Here is a 19,611-nt window from a genome sequence, read left to right as displayed (position 1 = left end):
GGTGAATCATTTAAAGAAATCAAAATGTTCAGTTCAGAGAGCTTAAAATGTTAATTAAAAGTTTTTTTTGCTGCCTAATGAGTAAGTTTAACACACCTTTTTAAGTCTTGATGCCAAAACTTGATATTTTAAGTAATGTCAAGTTATATTAACTTAATATCTGTAGTAATGGCAACAGGCGGGTTTACAGTGTATGCAGTCTCAGTTTGAAAATCCAAGTCTGCATCCAGATATTGGTGGTGACTCAGACTGCCCAGCCTGATCTCACGAGAAAACGTAAGTATTTTACGTTTTGTCAGCTTAGAGGCCAATTCGTAAGAATTCGTACGAGTTGGGTCATACAAAATTGGACGATTTTAAAAAGGAGGCGTGGCACCTAACCCCACCCCTAAACCTAACTGTCATTGGGGGATGAGCAAATCGTATCAAATTGTACGAATTAGCCACTAAATCAAAAAGTTACGAATTGCCGTGAGATTGTGTTGGACTACCCACTAAGCCACCATATCACCTTTTATCATACATAAACTGGAAAAAATATACTGAAACGGATTCAAACAATATTTCTGTGTACAATGCATAAATTAATAATAAATTAATAAAATTGCCTAATTAGCTTTTTTAAATTGAAAACCTTGATTTCAGCTTCGAAAACGTTAAATGTAAATGTAGAAAATGTTTTGCCAAATTTGAACAAGTAAATTTGGTGTTTACGAAAGGCATTTTTCACATCAAACGTTTGCTTCTGAAAATAATGCTGTTATTTATTAGAATTTATAGATATTTGTTGCCAGCTCTGAAATTATTCTGTCTCCAATTTTAAGTGACTGTCAAATTTAGCAAGTATTTCTAATTATAAACAGATCCATCCTTAATCCGCAATCCATTAAATCCATCCTTACAATAGCAAAGATCAAGGTCCCATAATGCAATTCAAAAGCATATAAACAAAACACAAATTACAAAGGCAACCTTTTTCGTGCCCACTGTTTGTATCCTATATTTATCTTTTAGCCTACTATTATAATATTAGTGTAGTATTTTATACAAGCCAAGGCTATTTAGTATATAGTTTACATTTGCAAGTATTTTTCAATTAGAAAACTGGATTAAGATATTAAATAATTTCCGAGATTATAGCATGTTTATAATACGTATTATATTGCCTTCATAAGCAACGTTTTTAAATAATTCTGCAGTGTGTTAATACACCATTTAGACCACAGCCAAACTGTTCTGAAGCAGATGCAATGAAGATTAATTCGCCAGAATGAGAGGCACTCGGGCAGATTCTCTTCTTTCAGATCAGTGTTGTGTTGCTGACAGCCGTGTTTCTGAGGCAAACCTCAATTCAGCACAACACAGCTTTATTTATGACAGCGGCTAATAACAGCTGAGCGAGAGCGTCTATAAATATGTGCCAGCGACGATTAATTTGTCGTGGACTTCAGACGAAGATGGAGAATATAGTTGTCACAATGACTAACGTGTTCCCCCATTACCCACCGGGCTGACATGGCAGTATAAAAGCAATTTCTGTGCGAGTGCTGGAGGAAGAGCGTCTGTCTGCGGCTCTTCACCAAAGCCCCTGAATCAATACTGCAATTTCACAGAGTTCGCGCGCTTTTGACGGCCGCGCGGGAATTCTCTCATCAAACGACAGTCTGAGGTAAGGGGATATGGGGGAATAATAACATAAAAATACTAAACAAAAGACTAAAATGACAACATTCTTTGATCTTGCACCAAGTTGTTTCAGGTAAAGATTTGTAATATTCGTTTCGGATGAGAACTTGCACAGGGGGAAACTTCAGAAAGCTGACAAGAGAACACCATAGCATTAGCGTTAAAAGACATTTAAACATAATGTTGTCCTGCTGAAAAATCCAGCTTAAACAAGCCTAGGATGATTAGCTGGTTTTAGCTGGTCGACCCGCCTGGTTTTAGCCATTTCCAGGCTTTTCCAGCCTGGTTTTAATTGGTCAGGCTGGAAAATGACCAGCTAAAACCAATTTGACCAGCCTGGTTTAAGCTAGACATAGCTGGTTTTGGTTGAGCTCCCAGCCTGGCTAGGCTGGTCAAGCTGGTTTTAGCTGGTCATCTCCCAGCCTGACCAGCTAAGACCAGGCTGGAAATGGCTGGAAACCAGCCTGGAAATGGCCAAAACCCCTCTAAAACCAGGTGGGTTGACCAGCTAAAACCAGCCAACCATCATAGGCTGGTTTAAGCTGGATTTTTTCAGCAGGGTAAAGACATAATTTGACCAAAAATAAAAAATTATGTGTTAATTTACTCACCCTAAGCATCCAAGATGTAGAGGACTCATCCATAAAAGATGATTTTTTTGGCTGTAATCCTGGGTAATTCATAAAGTGCAAGTCAGTGGTTACTGATTTTAAGTCCAAGAACAAAACAACAACAACAAAAAAACATGCTAAAGGCAAAATGAAATACATGGCTCCAGATGATACATCTTAAGAGATCTTTGGATATTTGAACATTATTTTTACATTATTGGGGCGACACGGTGACTCAGCAGTTACTGTCACCTCACAGCAAGAAGGTTGCTGGTTCGAGTCCCGGCTGGGCCAGTTGGCATACAACACTCATTAATTGTCATTTTAAAAACTGTAATAGTTTGTCAATTTTCTTTTTTATACCACAAAGTCAGCATGAAGTTTCAATACAATATAATATAATATAATATAATATAATATAATATAATATAATATAATATAATATAATATTAATAAGCTAAATTGGCCGAAGTGTATGTGTGTGTGTGTGTGAATGAGTGTGTGTGGATGTTTCCCAGTACTGGGTTGCAGCCAGAAGGGCATCCACTGTGTAAAACAGATGCTGGATAAGTTGGCGGTTCATTCCGCCGTGGCAATCCCTAATGAATAAAGGGACTAAGCTGAAGGAAAATGAATGAATTTTACATTTTAAAGTAAGCATAAATTCAAAATGTATCAGCAATTTTCTGGTTCACTAAACTTAACACCAGAAGTAGAGGCAGTCATTTTGACCATTTTTAACATTTGGCAATTTAATAACGTTGATAAAATAAAAACACCAAACACAAAAAGAGTACTGAGTGTTTCTACCATGAATGTCCACATTGTTAAATTTAGCAGATGGATTTAATGTGCCATACTTCTTCCCATGCCTTTGAATATGTGTGCGTCTGTTGCCTAGCAACATTCTGTTAACAAAAAATAACTTTATGATAGCAAAAACACACAGCAACTGTACTTCAGACATGTCTTTCAAACTTTCAAAAGCAAAACGTCCCTGTTGCCAGACAAAGTAAGGTGCACACATTCAGGGGCACTCTTATGACACATACATTTATAGACTATGTTTGAAAAAAATATGTTTTTAGGGTAATAACTTTCTAAAAAAAATCATGTCAGACATCCAAAGCTTAATCCTTAAATCTTAACAGAAGCTTAGAATGTAAACATTACATGACAAAATTCAATTTGGTACTGTAAAGTCACATGAACGCTCAGAATGACTGCTATGGCCATTCTAGTAGTTATAGAGCTCTAGAAGTTCCAGTGTTAAATAAATACTTTCTAAAGTTCTCTCAATTAACTCTATTGTGCATAGAGCAGGGCTATTCAATTGGCGGCCCGCAGGCCAGGTTCGGCAATTTGTTCTGGCCCTCCAAATAGTGTGACATTAAGACATTAAAAATAAATTTAGTTCAGTCGAAAAACGCTGCTATAGTTATGAAGTGACGCGTGTCTGTTCAATACATCATAGGCTGCAGTTAAAGGCTTCGCAGAGCATGAGTCACCTGACATTAAGCGAGTGGCGCGAGCAGCCAAAAACATGTGGCACATGTTGCACAGAACAAAACTGCTGTCACGAAAAAAAAAAAAAAAAATTAGGCAAGGCCACGAAGTGGTGCAGTAGGTAGTGCTGTCTCCTCACAGCAAGAAGGTTGCTGGGTCACTGGTTCAAGCCTCGGCTCAGTTGGCGTTACTGTGTAGACTTTGCATGTTCTCCCTGCGTTCGCATGGGTTTTCTCCGGGTGCTCCATTTTCCCCCACAGTCCAAAGACATGCGGTACAGGTGAATTGGTTAGGCTAAATTGTCCGTAGTGAACAAGGGTGTGTGGATGTTTCCCAGAGATGGGTTGTGGCTGGAAGGGCATCCGCTGCATAAAAACGTGCTGAATAAGTTGGTGGTTCATTTCGCTGTGGCGACCCGGGATTAATAAAGGGACTAAGCCGACAAGAAAATGAATGAATGAATGAAAGAATTAGGCAACCAAAGTTGTTTGGTGTTGACAAGCTGTTTAAAATATTAAAAATGAAGGAAAACTAGTGACAGTGCACAAAAATAATTTAAAAGCAATGTAAAACAGCAAAAGAATTATTTTAATAGAACTTTGTGTCAGTATTACGAAAATAGTTTGAAACACAATTGCTGTCTAAAATTGCATACTATCCAATAGGTATTCTTTATTCAATTCAAAACTTTGGTAATGTTAAAAAAGGTATATGTATGAAATGCAGATCACATGACCTACCAGTATCAGTACTGCACAAACCAACATAGGCTCATTCTAAGAATGTAGCCGTATATACATTTCTGGAGATCGCAAATTATGCATTCAGAGGTACGTATGGCTGCATTTTGTCTATAAAATGAAAGCTATGGGACGGTATAATGCCGTTCCTTTTTGTGCTTATCAGCTGACCTCTTACCTTCAAATGGCTTTTCCACTGTTACCAGTTTGTCCAGTGGCTCATTGCATACATCAGCGGACTTGTGACGTTGAGTAGAATTGATTGCGACAACGGAGTTTGTGTCCGGTCAAGAACGGTTCCAAAAAGCGGGTAAGACACAAATAAAAGCCAAAAAACAACATAAACAAGTAAATAACAGGGTAAAAATGTGGTAAAATCTGAAAAAGTGGTAAAAATCAGGCAAGGCCGTATCTTTTTTTGGATTGCTTTTGAAAATACTATTGGTTGGGTTTAGGGAGGGAGAAGAGTGGGTCAGTCAGTCAGTCACTCAGTCAACAGCTGCCTCTGGTGGATTTACGCGAGAACAGCAGAAGCGAATGGCACTTGCGAGATAAATTTGAGATCTTAAAAAAGCATACACAGCGGCCTGTAGTGGATTCATCAAACAAATTGCAAAAAACGTTCCTGAGTCGTATTTGGCGCTCTCGAGAAATGTATATAGGGGTACGTATCAATAATGAGCCTGGGTTTGAACAAACCCTCCTTTGTGGGCCCATTGGACAGTACTGATTGTAGCACACTTCACAACCTTAACGTCCCTGTTCTTTGATCTACTTTTTAAAAAAATACTATGAATTCAGAAATCTGTTTTTTATTTACTTCACAGTATGGAAGTAGGTGTATTTGGACACAAAGATTAATACAACAACACACCTGGTAATAACTCCTCCACTGTTTTGCAAACACTTTCTGACTTGTTTGCAATGATGATTTCCGCTGTTTGTGTTGCGGATTAATTCAGTCGCATTGTGAACTATTTCTGACTGATGTTTGCATTGCTAATTTTCTGTTGTTCCCCCTGAGCCACCAAAACAGAGCAGAATCAGTTGTGCACTTTTCCTCTCAGGAGAATGTGTGCTCCTGCTGAGCTCTCCGTCTCTCGTATGATTATGATTTCCAAAATGAAGCGTCTCTATTATTCATCCAGATGAACAGAGATTCTGATTTTGCTGTGATTAAGGCAAGAGCTCACCCAAAATCATTCTCTCATGCTCAGGTTTTCTAAAAAAAAGGTTTTAAATGACAAAACTTTGAGAGTCCAAAAAAGATATAATGTTCATTTTCCTGCACAGATCATTTCATAAAACCTCAATGTATCGTTAGAGGCTAATAGCTGTTTCCATCCAAGGATGCAAATTAAACTTAAAGAGCCACGAAAGTAAGTACAATTGTCTGTACAAAAAATAAATGCACATGGCTTGTTGATCAAAAGTGATGAGTTGATTCTTATTTAAACTGTAGAACTCTACACAACTTCTCAATCATTTTTCATCATGTAAGCCATCACACTCAAAAAAGTGGCTATTCAATTATCAAACATTTGTATTCACCTCATTCTTCGAGTACGAGCGGACACAGCTATTTGAATCTCTTTGGCTCGAGACTTCCGGTCTCATTCACTTCCATCGATTTTTAGATATTTTTTTTAAAACAGCTCGTTTTGCTGCTTGATATTGCAAACTGATATTTCCTTATTATATTATTCTGCTTTGACTGTATAGTCATGCAAAGCACTACACGGTCAGAGCAAGTAGTTTGATCGCTTTTTGTGTTTATTATTCCTAGTTTTTTTCCCCAAAGGCAACTGAATCCGAAGTTCTAAAACAATCGCAAAAAAAACGAGTGCACTCTTGCATTCTAGAATGTCAATATAGGCATGTTTACACCATAAATATCTGATATTGACATTGTCTGTAATGTCTGCTAAATTGGTAAATGACCTCTAATAGCAATACAATTTGCATCATCTACTTAGCCAATCAAGTTTAGGAAGATATGTAGATTGTCCACAGCACAATCACTACTATACTTAACTTTTTTTTTTTTTGGAGAACTTCCACAATTCTGAACTATAGTAACATGCTTGCGGAAGAGCAATTGGAAAAAGTAATTTCTAGCAAGGCCAACAAGAGCGAAAGGATGCCCACCAAGAACATTTTTTTCATGAATGCTATTTTGTATTTTTTTGTGTATTTGTGGTAACATAAAAAATGACAATACATTAATTGGACAAGCAAGAATGTACTTTACATGTAATACATTTGTACAAAACTAAATTTACTGTATAAATATAAATGTAATTTTTTGTCTATGTACTATTTACTTTTCTTAACAGTTTTTTTAAACCTTAATTCCCATGGTTGACTGTCTTGGCAAAAAAACAACTAATCATTTTGGGCAGCAAGGCTCACACAATGACAAACATACTTTGTTTTAGTGGCATTGGCCAAATTAGTGACAATAAATAGGATTTTAAGCATGAATGAAATGTTTTGGGTGAGTAATTACATTTTGCAGACATGCAATAAAGTTCTGAGGTTCCATTCATTCATTTTCTTGTCGGCTTAGTCCCTTTATTAAACTGGCGACGCCACAGCAGAATGAACCGGCAACTTATTCAGCAAGTTTTTATGCAGCAGATGCCTTTCCAGCCGCAACCCATGTCTGGGAAACGTCCACACACACATACTCATATACACTACGGACAATTTAGCCTACTTAATTCACTTGTACAGCATGTCTTTGGACTGTGGGGGAAACCGGAGCATCTGGAGGAAACCTACGCGAACGCAGGGAGAACATGCAAACTCCACACAGAAACGTCAACTGAGCGGAGACTCGAACCAGCGACCCAGCTAACTTCTTGCTGTGAGGCGACACCACTAGATGTTCTGAGGTTCCAGCAAACCGTTTTGAGATTTGCACTCACAGTTTAGAAAATGTTAAGACTGTTTTTTGATGTTAAGACAACATTTTGCAGACATGCGATAAAATTTCAGCAAATCGCTTTCAGATGTGAACTCACAGTTTAGAGGATGTTAACACTGTTTCAAAAAAATGTGCCAAAGCAATGAGAAAAACTGCAACACTGTAAATTTTTGGGTGAACTATGCCTTTACGTTTATCTTTCTGAAGGTAATGCCATCTTGCTTAGTTCACTTTCACACTTCATCACATTCCCCTCAAATCCCTTCATATACCCCAAAGCAAAAATGAAGAGTGTTAACCAAACTGCCAGATTCGTTTGGGGATCAACCTTTTATTAGTCGACAGGATTATCATGGAAAATCTTTTCTGGAGTGTCACGACTGTGAACACCCAGTCAAAAAGGAACAAAAGAGCAAAATAAAGGGTGAAAAACAACAGAAAAACATTTGTAAATGAGTATAACGAGGACAATAGATTCATCTAATCAAATATAGCGAAATATCATCTCACAATTCTTCATCATAACTCTCCCTGCAAAGACAGTTTTGGTGCAGAGCGGCAACAATAACATATTGCTACCATACGGCCCATAATCATATAGAACTGCTCGTGGTTCTTTATTATTAATATCATCATCAGCATCATAATTGTTATTCTTTTTAAGGGGATCTCTTTAGATTGTCTCAGTTTTCCCTGTAGTGCAGCATCTCTGCAATGCAGCAAAAATAAATCTAATGAAGACAAGAGAGAGAGAGAGAGCGTGCCCTGAAGACACCTTTCTAGTGCACTACACATAGGGGGTGAAAGAGTCACGCGGTCGGTGGTCTGATCTCCCCCCATGCAGCATGCTAAATCAACCTTTGCTTCCAACCGCATCTGTTTTACACCTGAATCTGTCGTTTTCATCCGCTCCGGCTCTCAGCAAAAGCATGGGCAAGAGACAGGACAGCAGAAAGCAAAAGTGGCTCATGGATTTTTCATATTGCACCATTGGAGAATGGAACACAAATAATCATCGATCAAGACTTGCTTTGCTAGGTTTAAACAAGATATGTGCAAACGTGACTAAAGGACTTTATTCATAATAATAATAATAATAATAATAATTAAAAAAACGTCCCTGTAATACCCACAAATAAAAGCCATTTTATATATAGATTTTTTTTCAATATATTTATACTCGTAAGAATACGAAATCTTCACTTCATCTTGATTATTTTCGTAGTGAAAAAAATTTCTGGGCTGGACCCTCCAGTGGTCGATATTCATACTGTCATCTTCGTCTTAAATTGGTTCGTCCTCATGCACTCCCAGGAAACGGAAATTGGCCGATGGAAATCACTCAATCGCGCTTTTATCTCAAACTAATTACACACAAACAAACAAAATCTCAGTAAAAAAACGGACTCAAATGGATTCCCAGTCGTTATCTTGTGCACGCTAAACTGCTAAAATAAGTCGATTAGTAAATCCTGGTCATTAATAATCATAAAATCGTTTTGGCAATCTCTAGATGTGGTGTGGAGTCGTCTTTAAGAAGTGTTCACCGTTTAGAAAAAGCATAAAATAAAGAAACTGTCAGGAGTAGAAGTGGAAACGTATATATACAACCGCGCATGAAAGAGTTCACTTGTTTTTTTTTTTTTTGTTTGTTATACCAGTGTGTAGGACTTTGCGTAGGGATTGTTGGTCTGTTTTAAGTGTCCTCTGGAGTCCAGCAGTGATTCCTGGGAGGTGCTGATTTTGGCCGCCTGCGCCAAGTCCGTCCCGGCCTCTCTCTGTGGAAGTGTAGAGGCCGTGCCTGACTGCCACTGCTGCACGTCCCTGCTGGTCGGCACCTCCATCGGCGTGGGCTCCAGCAGGGCGGGACGCTTCAGCGAGCGGGTTTTCTGCGGCTCCAGACAGGCCTGGCCCATCGCCGCTTCCCGAGACGTTCCTGACACTCCCCGGTTTAGGAGGAAGTCCATCCGCAGGTATGGAGGAAGGTGGACGAGCTCTCCTCCTACAGGCAGAGAAACACACTTAAGTTCTGATCTCAATTACACCTAATATTACAGTTTTTTTATTAGCTTGGTGCAGTTGCTGTGAGGTGACATTTAGCCATTTTCACACAACATTTTCGTTCCACATATGTAGCGTAATGATAATAAAGCTCAACCTGGCTCAACCGTTACCTGGTCTGTGGGCTTTGGGAACGGCCATGTTGATGACCCTGCAGACGTCCTGTGGTTTGGGCGGTGAGGCCGTGAACCTGCAGATGCCCGATTCTGACGGCGTGCTGGAAGTCAGACTGTCGGTGTAGTCGTTGGTACCGGCGGTCATCTGCTCAGAGGATGTGTCTGAGATGAAGCACTCGGTGATGGTGAATTTGGCATGTCGCAGCTGCTCCTCCATCTTGGCGTGCTCGTAGGCTCTGGCCAGCTCCTCGTATGTAGAAGACGCGCTCTCGGTGGACACCATGCTGCTGCGAGCGCGGTCTGAACACATTCATAATAATAATATGATTTTATTATGATTAACATTGCTAATATTTATTGATTACATTGCTGATAGGAGCTTAAGTACCTATAAGGTATTATTATTGTAATTGTACTGACCTGTGTCCTGTGATGGACTGACACTATAGCTGTCGCTCTCCTTGTCCACTGATCCAGCCACTCTGGGCGTCCCGAGCCTCCAGTCAGTGCTGAGAGTGTGGACAGAGACGGGTGGATGAGGCCGGTTCAGCGTCCACTGACTAGCATATCGGTTACGAGCCGCCGGACCAGCTTTAGCAGTACGCCGAGAGGTGGGATCTGGGGGACGGTTATAAAACGTTCAGTTAAACAACATTAGACCTATTCAATAACTTCACATATTTTAATAATGAACATGCACAATATTAATATCATGGGCATTTCAATTTATTACACATTTTCACACAGTGGTTTTCAAACTTTTTCAGCAGACAGCCACTTTACAGGCTTTTACCCTTTCACACAGTGATACCGGTTAACATATGGAAAATTTCCGGAACGACTTTACCGGTAAATTCAAAAAAGCGTCGTTCAAACAGGAGAGGACGTTACAGAATTTTTCCGGAAAAGAGCATTCACACATCCATTCCAAAATACCGATACATTCTGACATCATTAACCAGAAATGAGCTCTAAACGGCTGCGCTTATATTTGTAAATATTTGTCTACATCACAAACTCTGTGGATGGATCGGTATTGTAAACAACTTCGATGAAAACATATAGAGAAACACTTTCGCATTTCGAGATGTACATGATATGTGTGTGCACTGGCACTCATGGGCTGTTTCATAGGCACACGCAAAGCTTGAAGGAAAACAAGCAATGGCTTATCATAAGCATTTTATCGATAATTAATTACACGGTTGGCATTAAGATGAACATATAAACGTTATCTGACTAATTTCTAGCACCTAAATGTGTCTGGAAAAATATTCAAAGGCTTTTATTCTCATAAACTGCACGGACGTGAATGAGTCTGACTGTTCTGATTGGCTAAAGCAGACGTCTCACGTCAGCATGTTCTAGACGTGCATGCGATCTTTCCAGCAATATTCCTTTTGTGTTCACACAGCGCAGCATTCTGGCAAATTACTGGTAATGTTACAACTTCTTTTTCTGTAAAATAGCCAGAACGAATTTAACGGTATTTTCAAAAAGAACTGTACGTTTGGTAATTTTCCTGAAAGGTGTGTATGTGTGAAAGGGGCTTTTGTGTAGAGCAAATTCCCGGCAAAAAACGGGAGGGTTGACATGTATAAAGTGAACAGGAAGTTTTGACATGTATAAAGTGAACAAAACAGTTTTGTGAGATAACGCAAAACATCTTTGTGAGGGAAAGTAAAAATGTAAATATATAAATATATATAAATATATATATATATATATATATATATATATATATATATATATATATATATATATATATATATATATTTTTTTTTTTTTTCTATCACTGTTTTTTCTTTTTCAACCCATTGCCCCTCCATCACGTGTCATCCGGGTCTCTGTAGATATTGGCTAAATTTAAACAAAAAAATAAGTTTACTAATGTTCAACTTAATTTGTTTGTTTAAATTCAGCCATATAAATTGTTTGCAATCACTTACCTAAAAAAATACAGTAATAAACCCTGACAACAAGACCAATCTTTTTTTTTTTCAAGAACTGTCCGATCCCTACTGAATATTACCAAAAAGCACTCTAAGAGTTGAAAAAATGAACTAATAATCAGTTACTTACTGTAAAAAGCCATTATTCAAAAAAAGAAAGTAAACCAATTGCCTTAAAATTGACAAGTTGAATTTATGTAAAACATGTAATTATTCATGTTGTAACTTAGAACTGTTAAGTTGACTTAATTTCATTTTTATAATTATGTGCATAGTTCATATACTTAGTAATTTGAAGACTGCTTTGTTAACGCCCTAAAAAGGGTGATAAAACCTTACTTGACAGACTGCTCTTACTGGTCCCTGGACGGACATCCGAGACGTCCACCAGCGGTCCGGTGGCCTGAGACAGAGACTGATAGTGGACGGAGTGCGTGACGGTGGCTGATTTCTGCTTGGCAGTTTCTCCGAAGTCATTATCGGTCAACAGGACGGTGGATCTGTCATCTAGCAGGGACAGCAAAAAGGGCAGTCACTTAGAGGCTCATATTTAGCTGAAGTCAAAATTATTAGCCCTCCTATGAATTTTTAAAAAATATTTTATAATATTTTTTTCTTCTGGAAAAAGTCTTATTTGTTTTAATTCAGCTAGAATACAAGTTTTTAATTTCTTTTAAACCTTTTTAAGGTTAAAATTATTAGCCCCCTTAAGCAACATTTGTTTTTAATTGTCTACAGAACAAACCATCGTAATACAATGATTTGCCTAATCAGCATAACTTGCTTAACTAACCTAGTTAAGCCTTTAAATGTCACTTTAAGGTGAATACTAGTCTCGAAAAATATCTATTCAAATATTATTTACTGTCATCATGGCAAAGATAAAATAAATCAGTCATTAGAGATGAGTTGTAAAAACTATTATGTTTAGAAATGTGTTGACAAAAATCTTCTTTCCGTTGAACAGAAATCGGGGGAAAAATATACAGGGGGCTAATAATTGTGACCTCAACTGTAGTATGTCTGTTCAGATGTTAATGCAGATCATTAAACGCGACTCACCCACGGTCTCCATCGTGTCTCTCTCCTCGATGAGCAGCTGCGCTCGGGGAATATCAATGTGCATGCGGAGGGTCTGCTGCTGCTTGTTCATGGTGTCTGATGGCCTGGTGTTCTTACTGGAGGAAAACACAAACAGGCCTGTCAGTTACATCAACTCTTTTTGCACGGGCAGAACAAGACATGCTTCAACTGAGGAAACATAAAAAGATATTTCTAAGTCACCATTAAAATCAGAATTTACTATACACTACCTGACAAGGGTCTTGTCACCTATCCAAGTTTTAGGAACAGCAAATAATAACTTGACTTCGAGTTGATTGTTTGGTGTCAGGAGTGGCTTATATGAAAGGCAAAGGCCTCAAAATTACACTTATTTTAACAAAATAAAATATGCCTTGATTTTTAATTATTTAATTAGGACAGTAAGGTCTGACTTTGCTTAGACAAAAGTCACTGAACAGAAATAATGTCCAGTATAGAATATAAAGTCATGGTGCAGTGGGAAAAGAAGGAATATTGTGTCCATACATCTCTGCAATGACTCAAGTCATTTATTAATAGTCATCTGGAAAGGCAAAGAAAGCGTTCTTGCAGGACTCCCAGAGTTCATCAAGATTTTTTGGATTAATCTTTAATGCCTCCTTCTTCATCTTACCCCAAATATGCTCAACAATGTTCATGTCTGGTGACCGGCTGGCCAATCCTGGAGCACCTTGACCTTCTTTGCTTTCAGAAACTTTGATCTGGAATCTGAAGTATGAAAAGGAGCGCTATCCAGCTGAAGAACTTGCCCTCTCCTGTGGTTTGTAATGTAATGGGCAGCACAAATGTCTTGATACCTCAGGCTGTTGCCATCCACTCTGCAGATCTCTCGCACACCCCCAAACTGAATGTATCCCCAAACCATGATTTTTCCTTCACTGAACTTGACTGATTTCTATGAGAATCTTGGCTCCATGTTGATTCCAATAGGTCTTTTGCAGTATTTGTGAGGATTGAGATGCAGTTCAGCAGATGATTCATCAGAAAAATTACCCAAAATTGCCACTTTTTCCAAATAATCAACTAGAAGTCAAGTTATTATTTGTTGCTCTTACAACTGGGATCTACAACAAGAGTTTCGTCATTCAGTGTACTTATTTTCACATGTATAGAGCAATTCTTGTTATAAGCGCTGTATCTGTGCACGTCATTCTTTTGTAAAAATTAATTTGACCTCATAAACATGAATCAAATACCATGGTTTCCGCTACATTCTTTCTTCTATGGCAGGGCGCCACGCCAAAATTCATCCCGCCACGGCTACATTACAGCTTCTCATTAAAAATGTTTAATTTTTTCAATAGCGGGATATAATCGCACCAAAATGTATTAAAGGGTAGGTGAATTATAATAGCGCGAACTTTTCTGTAACCGTAGTAGTGCTGTGCGTCATTTGTTTACCTTTTAAGGTGACGTGCTGACTGACTGACTGACAGGTGCGTGATGTGTGAGGCCAGCAAACACGACGTATAGCCGAGATCCACATGCTCGTATGCTATCACATAAATGTGATCCCGACTTATAATACTGCGCTCACTACATTTGTCACTGAAATAATAATAACGCCACAGGTAGTTGGTAGATCTGTGTAAAAAAAAAAGGCCTGCCGCCACAGCTGGAAAAAATCCCGAAAAAACACTGAAATACCATAACCTTTAAAACTTTTTTGAGTGTCTAGTTTCTGCTCTGAATTTGTCCAATCATCACTTGTACTTCATTTTGTTAGCAACACCCATCTTTCAACAATTCAATCGGTTTCCAAAGAACAAAATCATGCACCTTCCTAAATTTTCAAGATCCTTTCCATAGATATATACACTAGATGTCGCCTGGCCTATTGTTGTCTTTTGGACGGAATGCGTCAATAGCGCAGCCATCTTGCTACAGGGTAGCGCTCCTTTGAAATGAATGTGGGACCAAGGTACAGTGGAGGACTGTGGCCATCCAAAGCCAGAGATATACACATATATCTATGATCAGGAGTTTTCCTGGATGTTAGTATGTAATTTTTTTTTCTAATTACGAAAATTATAATTTTACTTCACTTTTCTACATTGATGGATCAGTGACCGCACTGCCATTCCTGACAAAAGCTTGTGTTTGTGTGTACAGAAATGTACTATTCACCCTCCCTGTTAAATTTGATCTAATCATGTCTTGAAACACACCTCCTCTCCTGCTTTCACTTCTCATACTGACGGAGGGAGCGATTCGTTTGTGAATGAATCCCCCGATTGACTCTTTCACTAACATTAGCCGACAATAATACAGGTTTCTGGCAGCGCAGCATCTCGTTGTCATATTTCTTTTGCATTGTTTGCTGATTTTATTCAACAAAACTAGCATAAGCCGAGTGTTTAGTGCAAGTTGGAGCTGCTTTGCCGTATGGTGATTGCAGTAAGTGACTGTTATCATCAATAACGTTACCTGATTAGCACAAAAGTTCAGAACATACAAAAACAGAAAAAAACTTAATAATACCTATGAAATGTTCTGCCTTTGTGCTTTGTTTTCTTTGTTTGCTCGTTACTACACCAGTAGACAGCGCTAAAGTCCCGCATCTTCACGTAATAACACTGTCTTGACTAGTGCGGTTGAGTGACATTTGTCCTGGGAGCACTGTACCAATGTGGCGGCGCTATTGACGCATGCTCAGGGTCCCTATGCGATATCTAGTGTATATATTTATGGATCCTTTCAAGTGGATGTACATCAAGATAGCAGAAAAAGTATGACAATTTTAGCTTCTGTTTCATGCCAACTTAATTAACAATATTTAGGACAAAAAAGGTCATATGGATTTAAAATGAAAAGAAGGCAAGTCAGTGATGCCTGAACTTCTATATTGGGTTGCTTTATAAAAACAAAACAATCAAAAGTGTTTACCTCATAAGCATTTCAGCCAAACTTTTTGCATCTGCGGAACAAACAATAAGCTTCATTAACATCAACTGAAAATAGGAGTACCATAGAGTCATGCAAAATACAGCTGATGTGAGTCAAATCTCAAACAGCGACATATGCTGTGTTCTAAATCTACGGTGAAAGTGCAGTGGTGTGTATTTTGGAGTCTCTGACCCCTGAGCCGCTTCAGCCTCTGCTCTCTCCTCCTCCTCCTCAGCACCATCAGCAGGACGAAGAGCAGCACCATCCCCACCAAGATGCAGGAGATCGTCACCATCATCTTCATCCCTTCATTGCTGGTTTTCTTCACGGGGTCCTTCACCAGAGTCTTCACCAATGGAGGAATGGTGCCTTTGACAAACAAAATAAATCCATGTTTAGCATTTCATGCACAAACAGATGGATTTAAAAGGCAGGTTAAAAGCTCACTACGAACAGAATATCCTCCAAAAAAAAATAAATAAATATGTGTACGAATCTCATTCTGCCAGGAAGGTGTTCAAAAAATTAACTTTTATGTTGGATGCGATTAATCACAATTTATAATTAAACAGCATTAATTTTTATGTAACTTATGTTATGTTTTTTCTGTAGTGGATGTGTTTTGAAGATAGAAACTGTCAGTCTAACCTGGCAACCTTAGTGGCACAACAACAACACCCTTCTGCATTAAAAGAGAGATTTACTCACTGCCATCATAGCTGAGCGTAGCAAACTTGACTCGTTTCTCGGCGAGCCCGGCGCTGTTGTACACCTTCATCTGCAGTTCGTACCACGTGGCCTCCTGCAGGTCCAGCAGGTTGTAGCTCTTGCTGAGAGACGTGCGTTTAGCTTTGGTCCACACCGGACTTTCCAGCGGACGGTACTCCAGGGTGAATGACGTGATTGGACAGCCGCCATCATTCCAGCCAATCAGGTTGAGCTTGACGGACGTTCCGTTAATGCTCGTGAACAGCTCCTGCTCTTTGGAGAACTGCGGCTCTGTGATTGGAGAGGATGATAGATATCATTTATCTATTTATTTTTAATTTACCTATGTTGTTTTAGCTTTTTATTTTAGTTTTATAATTCTTTTGTAAGAGTAAAGCAAAACAAATAGCAACAAAATAAAATGCGCACCTTTCCCATGAGTCTTAGCTTCGATTATCTCACTGATTCGACCCGGACCAACAGCGTTCTGGGCCGTGAGTGTGAACTTGTACCAAGTGCCGCAGTTAAGGTTTTCCAGACGGTATGAACGTTCACTGGGACTGATGGAAATACTTCCCCACTTCTCACTGTTGTCCTCTGAGTATTGCAGAATATATCCTGCATGAAGACACAAACATCTTTTATGATTCTCCTCAGTTTCCAAGCAATGAAACTGGATGCGTTTGTTCCGTGTACTTAATATCCAGCACATCCACATCGGTTGCTATAGTAATGACTCCATCAGCACAAACCCAACAGAGTTATTTTCTTCCACAACAACAGAGAAGCAGCGAGTGTGACAGAGGAGGATGGAGGAGATGTAGAGACACTGCTGTATTTCACGCAAACGCATTTCAAATCGCATTAACTAATGTAGTGAGATGCATTTAAAGGTCAAATCATGATGTGAAGGATTGTGCAGCATATCTCTGCAGCAGACGCTCTGTAAAATATTAAGAATTTAATTAATTCATTAATTAAAAATGAGCCATATCACATGAGTAGCAGTGCGATGTGGTTGTATATTAGCACTGGTGGGAGGCGTGCGCCTTAGTGTCCCACCAGTGCTGATATACAGCCACATCGCACTGCTATGAGTGTATTATTGCATTTATACAACAGTTCGACGGTATAATCATGTACATAAAAAAGAAAATCAAACACGGAGAGTCTAAAAACCCTTTTGTATTGGGAACTACTTTCTTCCGCCATTCATTCACATCTGCAGTTGACGTCAGAACAGCATATACTAATTCACCAACGTCACTTTAGAGCTAGTATTTGAGTGATTCTCTAGCGTAATGTCTAAAGTGATGAAAAAACAGATGATTTTGCTGTCATTTTAAGTTTATAATGCTGAACAGCAGTCTACAGAGATATCACCCTATAGTATTACTGTCTGTTACAGTCTACAGTATTTCTCTGTTACAATCGGGAGATCACAATAATTAACCCGGAAAAAAGCCGTCCAATCACTACCAGATTGCATTTGTGTTAGCGATAAGGAAAAACGCTAAACACATGCGGGCATTTCTTCTTTCTTTCTGCCAACACAACACACATTCCTGATATATGTAAGTCCCATCTCACACTCAATGCACTATGCACTGGTATAAATACAGCACTACAACATACAAAAGAGATCGACATAGAAAGTCACCAGTTTATTAATGATTTGATCAGCTGTAGTTAGAAATTACACTGTATTTTCCTCCTCTAAGGACTTAATATGCATCTCTGTTGCCATCTTAGGGATGGAAAATGTCAACCGTCCTTGCTCAGTATGATAAACTAATTGCACACTCTCACATGCTGTGTTCACACCAGACGTGGCACGTGTGGATAAATCATGCTATTAGCGCTTAAATAGATGTGTGAACATTTTGAGTTTACTCGCTTCATTTGCGCATCAAATCCGCTTCACAATAGATGCGGAATCACGTCATGGTCAGGGTTTCTGTCTGCCTGGTGACTCAATGGCTAACATGGATTTTATTGAGGGAATAACTGTGTTTATGTGCTTTATGAAGGCTGAAATTCAGCATTGATTCGTTTGGATGATGAAGGCTTTTCCACTTAACATGTAAATCACTCACGCTTGACGCTTCTTCCAGGTCAGGTCTGAACACAGCATCAGAAATGATAAATATTTTCAAATAGGCACTATCCTTATAAATAAACTGCACAGTTGCAATCTAAACAACTACATTCTCAACTAAAAAAGCCTCAAAAGTACATTATGTTGCCCAACAGCAGCAATATTTGGCAAACTGTAGAGTGTCCTCAGCTTGTACCTTGTTGCTGTATATGGGTGGAGTAATACACAAGGGTGAAGGGGCGGTGTGAGTGCTGTTACTGGCAGAATACCAATCAACCAATCAGATTCAAGAACCAGACAAAACTGTTATATATATATATGTGTATATATATATATATATATATATATATATATATATATTTTTTTTTTTTTTTTTTTTTTTAGCTGGAACTGTGGTCCTTGATGATGGACTTTAATATATATAATCTCAATAGCAAAGTGTTGAAACATTTTAAATAAACAAAACTACTGTAAAATCACAAGAACTTATGCTAAACCTATGTATATACAGTGTGTTATGAGGACGAGGGTCAAAACAGGACAGAAAACAGTCTATTACTTCTACATTGGATTGTTTTTTTATGTTCATTATAAGTGGACCTCAATGAATAGTACAAAATAATAATAAAAAGACAGCTCACGACCCCTTTAAATGCTTTACAAATGAACAGTACATGTAAGGGGATTTGATTATATTCTAAAGCAAATGGGTTCAAATCAAAGGATTAAATTACACTAAACAATTGTACCTTCGATGCAAAAATCAACTCTGATTATGTAACAATAAAAGACTCATATTAATATAACGAGACAAATAAATTAGGATTCTGATTGGATGAACTGCATTTAAAGTCTGGAGCTATGTTCAGCGGCATGTTAATTACATTTTACATTAATGCAGTGGAAACAAAATTAATTGGATTTTAACCCACCCATGAACGGCTGCTTTTTTAAAGTTAATTACCCATTTAATTTGTATTTCGCTCTTTACTCTCTAAACACCAATTCGATTCGAATAGAATGTGCCAAAATAATGATTTTCACCTCAATCTTGATCCACTAAAATAAGTTTGCTTTCTTTTTTCCCCCATCTGAAGGTGTAAACGCTCACCTCTAATGGAACTCCCGCCGTTGTCTCCGGGCGTCCAGGTCACGGTTATAGATGTGGTGGTGGTTTTGGTCACAGTGAGACGAGGTTGGTCAGGAGGGACTGA

At 38.5% G+C, this 19,611-nt stretch overlaps 1 protein-coding gene across 7 annotated transcripts in view; it reads right to left on the bottom strand.

The window, feature by feature from the left end:
• Nucleotides 1–7,783: 7,783 nt before the first annotated feature.
• Nucleotides 7,784–19,611, bottom strand: part of dscama (Down syndrome cell adhesion molecule a) — a 185,008-nt gene continuing 173,180 nt past the window's right edge. For 6 of the 7 annotated variants that reach the window (XM_087269684.1, XM_087269687.1, XM_087269685.1 and 3 more), the window contains exons 24-33: nt 19,509–19,607; nt 16,729–16,917; nt 16,300–16,590; nt 15,784–15,960; nt 15,592–15,622; nt 12,664–12,779; nt 11,941–12,108; nt 10,070–10,267; nt 9,647–9,949; nt 7,784–9,474 (exon numbers count right to left, since the gene is read on the bottom strand). In XM_087269684.1, coding sequence (XP_087125810.1) covers nt 9,125–9,474; nt 9,647–9,949; nt 10,070–10,267; nt 11,941–12,108; nt 12,664–12,779; nt 15,592–15,622; nt 15,784–15,960; nt 16,300–16,590; nt 16,729–16,917; nt 19,509–19,607 — 1,922 coding nt within the window. In that variant the 3' untranslated portion in view covers nt 7,784–9,124. 7 annotated transcript variants of the gene reach the window in all.

This window comes from Danio rerio, chromosome 10 (assembly GCF_052040795.2).
Source record: "Danio rerio strain M-AB ecotype USA chromosome 10, GRCz13ab, whole genome shotgun sequence".
Lineage (NCBI taxonomy): Eukaryota > Metazoa > Chordata > Actinopteri > Cypriniformes > Danionidae > Danio > Danio rerio.
The sequence above is the reverse complement of the archived record's forward strand: the minus strand, read 5'-3'. Positions and strand labels throughout refer to the sequence as shown.